This window comes from Oncorhynchus tshawytscha, linkage group LG04 (assembly GCF_018296145.1).
Source record: "Oncorhynchus tshawytscha isolate Ot180627B linkage group LG04, Otsh_v2.0, whole genome shotgun sequence".
In the NCBI taxonomy this organism is placed as follows: domain Eukaryota; kingdom Metazoa; phylum Chordata; class Actinopteri; order Salmoniformes; family Salmonidae; genus Oncorhynchus; species Oncorhynchus tshawytscha.
In genome coordinates, this window is record NC_056432.1 from 60,199,466 (window position 1) to 60,214,928 (window position 15,463).

Consider the following 15,463-nt stretch of genomic DNA (forward strand, 5'->3'; position numbering starts at 1 on the left):
AGACATCTCAAAGGATAAGTGCATGGCTTCACAAATGATAAGAGCATGGTCATCTTTTTAATGTTCATATAGTCTAATTATTTGTAGACGCAATCGCATACGGCTATTTTTGGGAAGCGAAGTGGCAACGTCGTAGTATTGATTGCCCCAAACACGCTAGCTGCATCTCCTCCTGCCGCCGCGGGTAGTTTGCTGTCTGTGAAAACCCTGCGCCTGTGTGAAACATCATACCCACGGCCACGCTCTCTGTGCATGGTACCCTGCCGCGCGTTTGACAGCGGGAATACTAGAATACTACGTTAAAGGGCGACACTATTCCCGTGTCATTTCAGCTATACGTTTATACTTGCTGAGGTTCTTTAAAATGTATCCTGTAGCAGTGAAAATAAGGGAGCATATGATTTGATGGACCATTTCTCAAGCTTTTCCTCGAGAACCCGGTTACCTTAGCCAATAGCGCGTTATCCTGTGTTTTTGCGAAATCGATTTGGGTAGCAGCACAAGAAAGTCACTGCGCATCTCATCCATCACACTGTTGTAGCCTTCAGAATAACCGACAATTACGCATCTGCATCTTGGGATAATTAAGCAATTTAATGGAGACTCTTTCAAAGGAACCATTTAGTAGGACTGATGTTATTTGCTTTTTGGACACCGTTGCTTATCAAGCTTAACGTTTGGACATCGGTTACTTGCTTTGCTGTTAGGTGCCACTTTTGGATGCTGATGGAAATAGCTTAACCCATTGTTTTCAATAGCTGATACATACACTCTGTTTTCTTCGTGACAATGCCAGTCCAAGCAATGCCCCGAGGTCGTTCGCTCAGCCCCGCGTCCCTGTCCCGTAGCCTCTCCAGACTCAGAGAGTTTCGGACTCGGACTCGGATCATGCTTTCTCTCGGAGTTTCTCAGATGGTTTTGGGAAGTCTGATTTTGGCAGTCAGTTTTGCCGCTCTGGCCCTCACTACCTCACCAAGGGTCAGACATTCGTGTCCATTTTGGGCAGGTTTCTCTGTAAGTATTTCGTTAATTAAGTATTAATATTCATCCAACATGTGAGTTTATGTGTGTGTGTGTTTTGTGGCTCACTGTTTATTGTTATTTATAAATTGACCCATTTCGCGGGAAACAGATCTGGAACGTGTTCACACCTGGTAAGCATGTCCAGTTGGGACAACACCTGTTTTATTGTAAATTATGCAGACGTTGTAAAATCAACATTAATGCCATGAATTATTTCGTTGATTGACTGTCACCAACTGAACAGTGCTTTTAAACGCTTTCATTTGGCATTGTGTTGTATAGGCTACAGTAGCCTATTGTGACATAAGCCTACAGATGGCCTATCGTTGTGAAATATCTACTCTCATTTAGGCAAGATTAATTAGTTGATTTTTTTTGTGTCATCTTGTTGCAATTTGTTTGTAATAGTATTGCTCAAAATAAATACTCAGGCATGTTTGGGGCACGGTGTGAAGGATTTCTCTCAGCTAGAACTCAGTGCTATTTCGGCTCTCATCTTGTTTATGGATGGGAGTCTCACATACAGGCTACTGGCTTTGCAACCTTGACTCAGGGGAGACGTAACATAGTAATTTAAATTCCAGGACACTGAAATAGTATGAAATGTTGTTTGGGATGGTATGTATTAATTTGTGTGATTTCGTATGATATGTTATGAACATAGAATTAGGAATTAGAATACTAGAATGGACATGAACCTTCTTATTATGGGATAAAAGTCAGCCATTTTGATCAGGGAGTTGGTCAACCATGGTTTTGCCAGAACTGTAATAAGATATCGTCTAAATCATGAATTTGAAGAATTTATCTGCACTGTATGTTTGTTAGCTAGCTAGCCAGCTAGTTTTAGAGGAATGATTCAATTCAAATTAACTGCCAATATGCCAACATTCCATTCAAACAATGCAGTCAATCCACCGCCATACACTGGCTGAAATCAGTTGATGATATAATTTAGATCAAACTTGTCATGTAGCTAGCTAGCTAGCTAAAACAAACAACATGTGTCATTTAGCTTTCTTCATCAGAGATTAGGCTTTTGGAAAGAGCTTGACATTGTCCTGGTTGTCAGTCTGACTACTGTCATCACCACTATAGATTGCAAGCAAATCAAACAATATTTGGACATAGCAATCTAATTTATCCTCTGAAAGTTAACTTGTTAACTAGCCATATTCATGTGATCTGTTATTAGCTAGCTAGCCAATTTGACATGGTCCATCAATCAATGTAGCCTATCATGTCTGCCAGCAGTAATTGTGATTAAACATTATTTAAAAACTATGTTGAAATGGGATAATGTTAGCTAACTTCACTACGTAAGTCTACGTTGGTTGAATAAAAAAATATATTGAGGTCTACTTACCACTGTTTAGCCAACTGTACAAAGTTTCTACTGGTAGCTTGCAAAGTAAACAGTAACGTTACTTTGGCAAATGTGCCCTTCGGCTGCTTGACAGGCAGACCCCACAAAGGATGGGGAATTAACCTAAACCACTCATACTTGTCAGGTAAAGTTCACTTTTGTTTTATATCACTCAAATATCCAATTAATTGTGGCCAATATTTAGAGATATTGTGAGGCTACCCTCACGTATCTGAAATTACATGACCAATTGGTATTTACTGATCATGAAAAGCATGCAGTTAGGCCTACTTGTTGTAGATCTATAACTGTGGTGATAGGGTTAAACGTGTGCAGATCTTTGTTTACTATGTTACGTTTAGTCTATGAGACCAGTCTAAGTTCTACTGAAGTCTGTAGGTTAGAGGTTCATAGCTTGCAGCTGGGCCACCAGTGATGGGGGCTGTTCTTGGTACAGGCACCGTCCCCATGTGGTGCTGGTCATATTTGTCTAACTTTTCCTGTGAAGAGAGTCCCTGTGGAGAGAGTGGTCTTATCAATATATTTCCCTGTCAATTTGTGTTAAAAGTAATTTCTCTCTCATTCTCTCACACACACACATGCACGGATGCACACACACACACACACACACACACACACACACACACACACACACACACACACACACACACACACACACACACACACACTGTACGGCTCTATGTTCAATGAGCAAGAAATGCACTTTCAAGCAACTTCTCGCTTTCATTGTGTACTGTAAAGATTGTCTTAGTGGGACATTGTTTTCTGCGCCTGAAAATTGAATTGCAGTTTCTCTAAATATTTATGAAGGCACTCTTCCTTGATTTCCTGCCAGAGATCCAGCCAGTGCATTAAGCTGGGAGGTAGTTCCATTAATTATAGAGGGATAATTGAGGCAGTGTATAGAGGGTGGTGGTGGTCTCTGTCACAGGGGATATGTGTGTGTGTGTGTGTGCTTGTGTGTGTGTTGTCGGAGATAAGCAACCTTGGGGTGAAAGTTCACAGGTCGGGCTATGCTCCTGGAGATCAATTCCTGGGATTCACTCACTCAACAGATATGTACACTACACGGCCAAAAGTTTGTGGACTCCCCTTCAAATTAGTGCATTCGTCTATTTCAGCCACACCCGTTGCTAACAGGTGTATAAAATCTAGCACACAGCCATTAAATCTTCATAAACAAATATTGGCAGTATAACGGCCCATACTGAAGCGACTTTCAACATGCCAGCATAGGATGCCACCTTTCCAACAAGTCAGTTTGTCAAATTTCTGCCCTGTTAGAGCTGGCCCGGTGAACTGTAAGTGCTGTTATTGTGAAGTGGAAATGTCTAGGAGCAACAACGGCTCAGCCGCGAAGTGGTAGGCCACACAAGCTCACAGAACGGGACCACAGAGTGCTGAAGGGCGTAAAAATCGGCAACTCTCGGATGCAACACTCACTTCCGAGTTCCAAACTGCTTGTCGGGACTTTCATGAAATGGGTTACCGTGGCCGAGCAGCCACACACAAGCCTAAGATCACCATGTGCAATGCCAAGCGTCGACTGGAGTGGTGTAAAGCTCGCTGCCATTGGACTCTGGAGCAGTGGAAACGCATTCTCTGGAGTGATGAATCACGCTACACTATCTGGCAGTCCGACAGACAAATCTGTGTTTGGCGGAAGCCAGGAGAACGCTTCCTGCCAAACTGTAAAGTTTGGTGGAGGAGTAATAATGGTCTGGGGCTGTTTTTTATGGTTTGGGCTATCCGCTTAGTTCCAGTGAAGGGAAATCTTAACACTACAGATAAAATTACATTCTAGATGATTCTGTGCTTCCAACTTTGTGGCAACAGTTTGGGGAAAGCCCTTTCCTGTTTCAGCATGCAATGCCCCGGTGCACAAATCGAGGTCCATACAGAAATGGTTTGTCGAGATCGCATGGAAGAACTTGACTGGCCTGCATAGAGCCCTGACCTTAACCCAATCGAACATCTTTCTATTGAATTGGAAAGCCGAATGCAAGCCAGGCCTAATCGCCCAACATCAGTGCCCGACCTCACTAATGCTCTTGTGGCTGAATGGAAGCAAGCCCCCGCAGTAATGTTCCAACATCTAGTGGAACACCTTCCCAGAAGAGTGAAGGTTGTTATAGTATCAAAGGGGGGACCAACTCCACATTAATGCCCATGATTTTGGAATGAGATGTTCGACGAGCAAGTGTCCACATACTTTTAGCCATGTAGTGTATGCATGCTGAACACATATAAACACAACATGCAACAATTTCAACGATTCTTTTGAGTTACAGTTCATGTATGGAAAACAGTCAATTGAAATAAATTCATTAGGCCCTAATCTATGGATTCCACATGCCTGTTTAGGGGCATAGCCATAGGTGGGCCTGGGAGGGCAGAGGCCCACCAACTTGGGAGCCAGGCCCACCCACTGGGGAGCCAAGCCAAGCCCAGCCAATCAGAATTATTTTTTACCCACAAAAGGGTTTTTATTACAGACAGAAAAACTCCTCTGTTTCATCAGCTGTCCGGGTGGCTGGTCTCAGACGATGCAGAATTCAGATGTGGAGGTCCTGGGCTGGTGTGGTTGCACGTGGTTTGCATTTGTGAGTCCGGTTTGACGTACTGCTAAATTAGTTGGAGGTGGCTAATGGTGGTGAAATTAACATACAATTATCTGGCAACAACTCTGGTGGACATTCCTGCGGTCAGCATGACAATTGCATGCTCCCTTAAAACTTGAGACATCAAGTGGCTTTGTGTTGTGTGACACAAATGCACAATTTAGAATGGCCTTTTATTGTCCCCAGCACAAGGTGCACCTGTACAATGATCATGTTGTTTAATCAGCTTTTTGATATGCCACACCTGTCAAGTGGATGGATTATCATGGCAAAGGAGAAATGCTCACTAACTGGGATTTAAACAAATTTGTGCACAACATTTTAGAGAAATAAGCTTTTTGTGCATATATAACACTTCTGGGATATTTTCATTCAGCTCATGAAACATGGGACCAACACTTTACATGTTGTGTTTTTGTGTTCATTGTAGTTAGGGAAAGCTTGCCTTTCTATTATGTGTGTTTTTAAGGGGAAAGCAGTTTGTACGATAAACGTGAGCATGTGGTGGAGCAAGGAAATCTAAGCATTGTTACTCATTGTTTGGTATGAAACATAAGTTGTTCTTCTTACTAGGCTGTTAAATAACTCCATGCTGAACTCTGTGTGTCTGTGTCCGAGGCTGATTTCCTTCCCTCACTTCATTGTTCATGTAAACATTTTTAAAAGTCCTCTGCTGCTGGAACTTGAGTCACTTCCCCCAGCCCCACCGACTGCTTCATTCTCACCCTCAGTTGTTACAAGCAGTGTGGCCAGGGGTGCAACTTTAACTGGAGACGGGGAGGACATGACGCCCCCACATTCTGAAATTGCATTTTTGTCCCCCTCCAGTTTTATCATTGAGATGTGATACAAAACACGACACAAGTGTGCTTTAGGACCATGCGGACACCTCAGGTCGTGTAGGCTGTTTTCCGGGTTCAGCCCGCTGGATTTAGGACCTCATGACACCACAGAGTGTGCGGACAGGCTGTGTGAAGGCAAAGCTTCTGAAAGGCTGGCGTATAGGACCAGCACAGGAGAGATGAACAGAGGCAGCTGCTGTCTGTGTTGCGCTTTTTCTCTGAGTTGTAAAAGCAAGCAGAGCAGAAACTGGCTACTCTTTAGTTGACTGATCTAGCAGACAAGGTAACTGCTGTTTGACAGAAAACATTTTATTTATTCCCAGTGCTGAGCTAGTACTGCAACTGACATGCTACATTAGCTAAGGGTTTCATCCCCTCTCGACTGAAGTGAATTAACTACTAGTAGCTAGTTAGCTAGCTAGTAGCTACCACAGCTAGCTATCTGTCAGGTAGCAGTATCTAACAGCTGTTGTGTATATGGAAATGTTTTGTAGCCTTTGTTTTGTCTCGTATCAACAGAAGTACATTTTATGATGTACCATTGTACCATTAGCTAGAACTAGCCAAAAGTTGGCTAACGTTAGCTAGCTAGCTCACTAACTTTAGCTATTATATTTGCCTCAATCACACTAGACCTGAATCAAATGATGAAACCAGCGATTGAAGATCGATATTCTGCACAGTCAGTACACGACACTATGCTCATCATCATAGCAGGATCAGATGGTGACAGGTGTCCCTGCCGGGTCAGACAGCCAGGGAAGACCAGTCTACGGAGCTCAAGTGAATTTTGCAGTATATTATAACAATCAGTGAATGGATACAAAGTTCCATCTTGAGTTGATTGGTAGCCTACAGTCTGGGATCTGGGCATAATGGACATTTCAATTATTGAACCATTAATATTATTTTTGAATAATATAATGTATAAATGTACAACAAGGTAATTCTGTGTAATGCCTCATCTTAGAAGGATAAGATGGTGACAGTGGTCTCATCAGGGTCAGGCAGCCAGGGAAGACCAGTCTGTGCTGGAGGTGAGGTCAGGCAGCCAGGGAAGACCAGTCTGTGCTGGAGGTGAGGTCAGACAGCCAGGGAAGACCAGTCTGTGAAGGCACAGAGGTGAACTTTTGCAGATACAACCCTTTATTCTCTATCATACACATATCATGCACTCAGACATTGTATTATTCTGCTTGATGTGTAAAACACAAAAGGGGACTTATTTGCATATGTTATGGTCTTGTGAAGGCTGGCTGAATTCTGGCAAAGATGTTATTCTATATCAGCATGTCTACAGATTCTCCCTTCTCCCTGTTTTTGTTTGTTTGGAAATGTTGATACTGGAGACTGTCATTAGAAGAAACTGTCTAACCTAGCATTTATAGCGGCTAAAAAATGCATAGCCATTAATTGGAAAGTTGTTTATGCTCCCACAATGTCACAAGGGATGGCAGGAATGTCAAGTTATGTATCACTAGATTTAATTTATTACAAGATTAAGGATATACTGGGCAACTTTCATAAGGTCTGGATGCCTTATATGGAATACTGTATGACAAAAAGAGTCTGCATTGAAAACATGCCCACGTAAGGGGAGATACTGTACCTGTTTAGGCAATCCCTAGCTGCTGGGCTGCTCAGTACTGGCCCGCAGGGTCTGCCATACCGTTGGTTGTCACTCTGGCCTTGGCCTAACACACCTGAAACCAATAATGAATGTTTCACTAATATCCAAAAGCTGAGTGGGGTGTGTTGGTTTGGGGTGCTGCAGGGCCGTAGACCTCTAGGGACAGGATGGGGGGGACCCAGCTATATTGTTTGCAAGTAAAAAGAGCTCTACAGTACTATTAGGCCTATGATATTAATTATATGGAGGATGTACTGTTTCTGTGTGTTAATGTATGTGTAGGTGTATGTGTGTTTTTATTAAACTTTTCTTTTCCAAACCCTTCCTTTGAGACATATATTTCTTTTTAAATTAAAAGGAAGTTGTGTTGTTGGGGAGAGAGTTGAGTTATTGACTAGACTGGTGGGTGTTGGGCGTGCAGGTGGCTTGGGCTGGCTGGGCTGTCTGGCTGAAATGTGATATAGATGATGTCTTGATAAAGACAATCAAAAGTCTTTGTACTTTATTTGTAAGAGTTGTTCATTTATTAGGCTATTTGTTAAAGGTGCAACACAATATTGATTATTGAATTATCATTGATCTAGTTCAGTCTTATCAATCACTTAAAAATATTTAATAATAATTCCACCTAGCTCGATGACTGTGGGCATTTTTTCTTACTTTTTGTTGTTCTGAATAGAGACGTCTAGAAGGGCCATGGGTCATATTAGATTGTGTAGAAAAGCAGGAAATTAACTTTAGATGCCCCCAAAAATGTAAGGAACCCCCATCTAAAACCAAAGTTGAACCCCTGAGTGTGCAGTGTGTGAGTGAGAGAAAAAGCACCTTAATCATTACTCACTGCACCAGGGAAAGTCATTGTTGTTGGCCACAACAAAGTACGTTTAAGTAAAGGTTTTATTTAACTAGCTAACGCTGGGTAGTTCTGGCTGTGTGAGAAACTGATAGGGAATGTTTTGAAGCCCAAAATACTTGCTAGCTACAGAATTACTTGCACAATCAATCACTGCCTTAGTCTTATTCATAGGGTCAGCAAGTTAGCAATGGGTATGCCACCAGTCAAGAAGAGAGAAAAAAGGAGGACCTAAGAGTTTTTTTAAAGGAGTGCAAAGGACTGTAAGTAAGGTTCTTGACAACTGCCCCCACACCACCCCTGGCAAACTAGCAGGAACATTTCAGTGCTTTCAGGTTAGTTGTCTTTAACTTCATCACAGTGATTATGGGTCATATTTGGTCATCATGATCATGGCAGAAGAGTGACAGCCATGAACAGACAGACAGACAGGCAGAGATGGAGAGAGAGAGGCCACAAACCAAAAGGTAAGCTAGTGAGAAGTGCTTCTCCATGCCCATAGAGTTCATAGCCTGATGATCTGTCATGGTGGGAATCAATCTGAATTATCATGTATTATCTCTGATGAAATGACAGCATCTTAGGTCTAAAGGGTGTACTGCATGTGTTAACTGCATCCAGGAGAGAGGCAGCCATGGTAAAAACCACGGGCAAACACAGACATACAGAGAGAGAGAGAGAGAGAGAGAGAGCGAGAGAGAGAGAGAGAGAGGCCACAAATCAACAGGTAAGATAGTGAGAAGTGCCCCTCCAAGCTAATTGTGTAGATTTTAATTTCAGTTTGACCTTTCATGCCTACCTTTAACAAAAAATATATACCGTTTTTGTGTGTATGTTGCTGGTTATTATTACAGTATAATAATTATTATAAGTTAAAATACATTACGTTTCCAAACATACAGTGTGTAGAGCAGCAGTAGTAACAACCTGACATACTGTAGGGGAAGTGAGAAAAATACTGGGAAATTCATCATACAGTACCAGAGAATGAGTAGAAAATATTTGTTTAATTGAATATGTTCTGTACATAATGAATGGCCCTGACTGATTGGACTGTACCAGAGTAAGTGCCCCTCTGTAAGTCCCACTTTAGCCTTGTAAATGTTCCCATTTGTAAGTAAAGTTTTTGTCTGTATCCTTTTCTCAAAAGTCACCAGAAATTAGCATTTAAAAGCAATCCTAGACCCCTGTAAAAAAAATCCCCCCCACACCCCACCGTCAGAGTTGCTCCTACGCCCCTGTTGTGTTTGTCCAGAGGCAATGTGTGTGAAGCTGATTGGTATGAAAACAAAACTGGAGTCTCTTCTCCTCTACACATTCATTCTGGAGGTGTACAGACTTATATTTATAAAATGTGGTGAGTAGTTGACTCAAAGAGAGAGAAGGACAATAGTTGAACAGTTTTTAACAAATTCATTTCTTCAAAAATTAAGGAGAAGCAGGAGAGAGAGAGCTAACTATATTTTGTTGTATTTTTTCTTCACTTTCACTTACTTATCTAGAGAATGCAGCTAGCTAATTTAGCTTACTCAGACACCCAGCTCAAACAGAGAGTGATGCTATGTTAGCTAACTGGCTATGGATATCCAACACTGGAACTTTACCCAGTTTTATTAATTTATTGCCACCGGGCCCCACCGGTGAAACTGCTAAACTGCTTGCTGACTGTACAGTGTACTGCATGATTGTAGCGGGTTTACTAACACATTAGTTCTAGTAGCTATGTTGACTGTGAAGTTAGCTAATATGGTGACAATGATGTAGGCCGTGTGTAGCGGATAGTGGTTAGAGGTTATGATATCAAGGTTTGGCTTGGAATGTTTTTTTCGCCTGCTCACAGACAGCTGATGTGTTGTGCACTGAAATCCACAAGCGAAGGGAAAAGGTGAGATGAGGAGAGTGCGTATATGCAAGAAGGATTTAAAGAGCAAAGTGATCATGCTGTTTATATGTGGCTGCTCTGAATGTGAACTGTGTTTGCATGTGATCAGGGTGTATTCATTCTAACGATCCTATTGAAAACAAAAATATTTCTTAAATGTAAGCAAACACAACGAAACGGGAATTACATACCTGATCAGCCAGATGAGGTCAAGAGAGTGCAAGGCAGTATTGAATGTGTCACTGTCTGTCACCTTGATTAGTCAAGTTCTCTCTCAACCTGTGCCCCCACGTTGTAAACTTTCATTCATTGGCTAGGTTGTAGCAACCTCCATAATGTGTATAGGGACAATTCAAGTAACCTTAACCTATTGATGTTACATTGAGCTGGGTGAATGGAATATGAATGACAGTCATCCAATATGCTGTAATAGAAATAAGGCCATGCTCATAAAAAAATTATAATGGTGGGCTCCCAAATGGTGCAGCGTTCTAATGGTGCAGTGCTTGAGGCATCACTACAGACCCGGGTTTCGATCCCAGGCTGTGTCACATTCGGCCGTGACTCGGAGACCCATGAGGCGGTGCACAATTGCCCCAGCTTTGTATGGGTTAGGGGAGGGTTTGTCCGGCCGGGATTCTCGTGTCCCATTGTGCTCTAGCGACTCCTTGTGGTGGGCCGGGCTCCTGCAAGCTGACTTCAGTCGCCAGCTGGACAGTGTTTCCTCCGACACATTGGTGCGGCTGGCTTCCGAGTTAAACGAGCAGTGTGTCAAGAAGCAGTGCGACAGGCAGGGTTGTGTTTCGGAGGACACATGGCTCTCGACTTTCGCCTCTCCCAAGTCCGTAGGGCAGTTGCAGCGATGGGACAAGACTGTAATTAACAATTGGGTAGAAAAAGTGGTAAAAGTAAAAAATATATTTAAAAAAATAATAATCATCGTCCTCCCTCATCTTAAGCGGCACCGACTGCCACTGCTATACTGATTGTTCCGTTTTTAATGCTGCTTTATTACTCTGTGTGTATTATACTGTGTTTGTACTATACAAGTGTACTGTTAGTGGCCGGTAAGGATGGTTTTACTTTGCTTCCTCCACGTTGGAGTCTTCCAGGGCCTGATGTAAGTGGCAGCCCAGAACAAACCAGTGTTTCTGGGTCAGTGCCCATCACTCTGTTCCCCAGAGGTGGAAGACTTCTCCAGAATAGGTATTCTGTATTCTCAGACTGCCTGATTAGAGTGAAGAAATGAACACGGTCTCTAAACATGCCCCTCTCTCTCCTCTCTCCATCCACCCTGCTCCTCCACCCCTATCAGCATCCGGACACAAAGAGTCTGGGCTCTGTCGCTGGCCACAGCAGGACGACAGGCAGTGCGGGGGATCTGGGTGTGTGTCTGTGTGTGTGTGTGTGTGTGTGTGTGTGTGTGTGTGTGTGTGTGTGTGTGTGTGTGTGTGTGTGTGTGTGTGTGTGTGTGTGTGGGTTTATGCATGGCTTTTAGACCACACATGCAGAGTCGACTTCTGAACGAACAAATCAGTGTGTCGTCCTCTGCCACTTTGTGTGATCTACCATCTTGCTAATTAGCTAAACACTTGTACTACTGTTTGGATGGTGGAATTAATGGAATGGGTTTATATACTGTAGCGCTATTCCAAAACTAATAGACCTATGAAATATTTATCATCCAGAAATCTGTTGCATAACGTGTGGAAATGTCAGTTCAGACAGATTGTTAATCTTATTGAGAAAGCAATAAGTAGAAGAAAAGGCAGCAATCGATTTAAGAAACCTTTGCCAAGCCAATAATAGCTCTTTTCAGGGAACGTCAGTGAGGGGAGAGAATTGACAGCAGGGTGGTGGGTTGTGGTGGGCTGTGAAAGCTGTTCAATGGAATGCCAACAGTAGGCCGGGCCAACCAGATCGACTGCAGTCCACAGCTCAATGCTAAATGTCCTCTGACCCGGCCATGACACATTCCTTATAGAGCCAAACTACTGTAGACCTGTCAGACATTAATTACTTATTAGAGTAGCTACAGCATATCTATACTAGAATAACAACAGTTAGATGCGAAGCATTAGGAGGGACTGGTGGTGCTTTAGCTGCTCAAGCGGTCCTCATACAGTACTGCGTATTGCTGTACCCACTAATATGAACAGCACCATAAATGTCATGACTGCGTCTGAGCAACTCTTAAATGCCAGCTGTCTGAATGTTGAAACCATCTCAATGGTGCTTGACAGGCAGAGACAGACCTGTTTCCCTCCCTGTCTGTGTGCTGCTTCTAATATGATTTGGTTGGCTCCATAACTCACTCCAGTAAAACTGGGAGGAGAGGAATGAGAGATTGCGTTAAGGTTGGATGTAAATCCAGCAGACCGGTTGAGTGTCTCCTCTGTCTCCTGTGGCTCCAGTGGATAGGGACAGTTCAGCACAACCTGCCAAATCACACACAGTTCTGTGGAGTAGAGTAGCCACAGTGAACAGTGTGTCCTGCTCACAGCTGATACCCTGGCCTGTGACTGTAAGTGTGTGTGAGTGAAGACAGCTTCACTGATTCCTAACAGGTCTTCAGGCAGCTCTCTGGCCCGGGCCAACAGAACAGGAGCTCAGAGGATATCCTGTTCTGTTCAGGAGCTCTGCTCTACTCTCCACTGGCGCTGTGTTACTAATGATTAACACCCACTTGGGAACATACATCAATAGTCTGATAATATTATACTGTTGCCGACTGGCTGCTGCTGACTACCTGTTGGAGAGTGGATGTTGAAAACCCAGAAAGAGAATTCGGTGTCCCACTTCTGAATGGTGTTAGCATTAGAAATAGCCCCGCTTCCTGTTTCACTCTATTACTGCTGCTGGGGAAATGCTTTTGTGGGATTTCTTGCATGAATGAATGTATTAGAACAGATTCACAACATTATGTTCACTAGTCAAACTGCTACATAACCCCTTGCTTCAGGATTACTTTGATGTGTAAAACATTATACAGTATTTACTCACCCGAGCAGTAGGGATTTTTGGGGGGAGGTTGGGGAAACGACCACAATACTGTCACACTGAGTTGGTTTGTTATAGACCTTAAACTCTAGTCTTGGAGAGAGAGAGCGAGAGAGAAAGAGAGGGAAAGAGAGAAAGAGGGCGAGCATAAGTAATCAAGTTGTTTAAGTGTCTGGGTGTGTGCCGAGCCTAATTCGTTCAGATGGAAGGTGGAGGGTGATTTGTACTGCGTGTCAGATGCTGACAGGCCCAGTGCCCCTCTGGTGCTTGGAGTTACAGCATAAGCACGTGCTCCCTCATTTATTCAGCCCACTAGTCTAGTCCGCCGTGTGATTCACACAGAGCTCCTAATGCGCTGAGCCTCGGCATGAGCAGGTAACAATTCTGTATTGGTTAGAGGCCAGGTACCTACCAACACCATGCTGAGCCTCTCTCTCTCTCAATTTCAATTCAAGGGGCTTTATTGGCACGGGATACATATGTTTACATTGCCAAAGCAAGTGAAATAGAGAATAAACAAAAGTGAAATAAACAAAACAAATGTTACAGCAAACATCACACTTACAAACGTTCCAGAAGAATAAAGGCATTTCAAATGTCATATTATGTCTATATACAGTGTTGTAATGGTGTGCAAATAGTTACAGTACAAAAGGGGAAAGAAATTAACATATATATATAGGTTGTATTTACAAGGTGTTTGTTCTTCACTTGCTTGCCCTTTTCTTGTGGCAACAGGTCACAAATCTTGCTGCTGTGATTGCACTCTGTGGTATTTCACCCAATAGATATGGGAGTGTATAAACGTTGGATTTGCTTTCAAAATCCCAGTACCTCTTCTCCAGGTCTCTCTCTCTCTCTCATTAGTCCAGCATACCCAAATTCAACTCTAGAATCAGGTACATTTCAAGCCCCGTCAGTTTAAAATGAGTGGACACGTAAAGTTACAGTATATTCAGGAACACAGACATCTGCCCGGCTGCTACAGAGTTGTTAGTGTAGTGTATGTGTGATAAGTGTGTACACAGTATGTGTTTCCGGCCTCATTGCTGTGTGTATACTTTAGGATTGTTTTGGGCTGCACTGTCTAACTGTAGGTTTTATTCAATATCTAACTCCAATCCCACATCCTGAAATCTCCTCCACCATGGCCATAATGTGACGAGGAGCAGAGCGGATGACACACAGGGCTGAGGGGGTAATGCTCTGCTCTGTGTGGGAGAGAATGGCTTTCTTCTCTGAGCAGTGGCTAATTTACCCACCCACCAACCACTTCATCACGTCATTACCCTGCACTAAACAAGCAGAGAAACGAGCTGCTATGAGATTTACTGTACGTTTACCTCTGTGAGAAGAGATCTTTGTTTTTACCCTCAGTTGGATGTTGAGATGGTTTCCTACCTATGGTTTTGCTTGTGCATAACATACCATCTGCCCTCTCTGTGCACGTACTGTACAATAGGTTATGTGTCTCCAGACATGAATGCTAGTCCCAGCAGCACATGACATGATTAACGGTTGCTGATTGAGTTTGCATCTCGTAAATTATAGGGTTGGATTTCTGTTTAGGCTCCTTTGTTGTGGTGTGTGCAAACAGGGGGAGCACTCTTCCTGCTCCTCTTTGTGTGTGTGTGTGTGTGTGTGTGTGTGTGTGTGTGTGTGTGTGTGTGTGTGTGTGTGTGTGTGTGTGTGTGTGTGTGTGTGTGTGTGTGTGTGTGTGTGTGTGTGTGTGTGTGTGTGTGTGTGTGTGTGTGTGTGTGTGTGTGTTTCGAGGGGTTGAGTAATGGAGATGTCAAGTAGTGGGGTTCTGCTGTAGATTGGACTGACAGCTGAGAGGCGCTGGGCTCCAGATGCAAGAGAAGAATAGTCAAGCAGAAAGCAGGAGAGCAGGAGAGAAGGGCACTGGCCAGCCAGGTACCTGAGAGCTGATGGGAAAATCTATCACAGACAACTGCCATTGTAATTAATGTGTGATGTGAAGAAGGTCTATGTGCTGTTCCCTGAGGAGATCTGATTCTCCACACATCTCTCTATATCTCTCTCTCTCATCCCTCGTCGCCACCACAGAGGAACCACCGTGAACTACAGGTGGTAGACTAGCTACTGTTTTATGGATAAAATCATTCAAATGTCATTCAAATATTAGGCCAGTGATCCCCAATGGAGAATGGCCCCATACTGGAGGTGTTGAATTTAAATGGGTCCTTTATGCTGTTTGCTCAGAC

At 43.2% G+C, this 15,463-nt stretch overlaps 1 protein-coding gene across 1 annotated transcript in view; it reads left to right on the forward strand.

The window, feature by feature from the left end:
* The first annotated feature begins 145 nt into the window (after positions 1–145).
* fam189a1 (family with sequence similarity 189 member A1) overlaps positions 146–15,463 on the forward strand; it is a 131,285-nt gene continuing 115,967 nt past the window's right edge. Inside the window, 1 exon segment of the mRNA XM_042320970.1 lies at positions 146–1,014. Within this exon segment, the coding sequence (XP_042176904.1) occupies positions 790–1,014 (225 nt within the window). The 5' untranslated portion in view covers positions 146–789.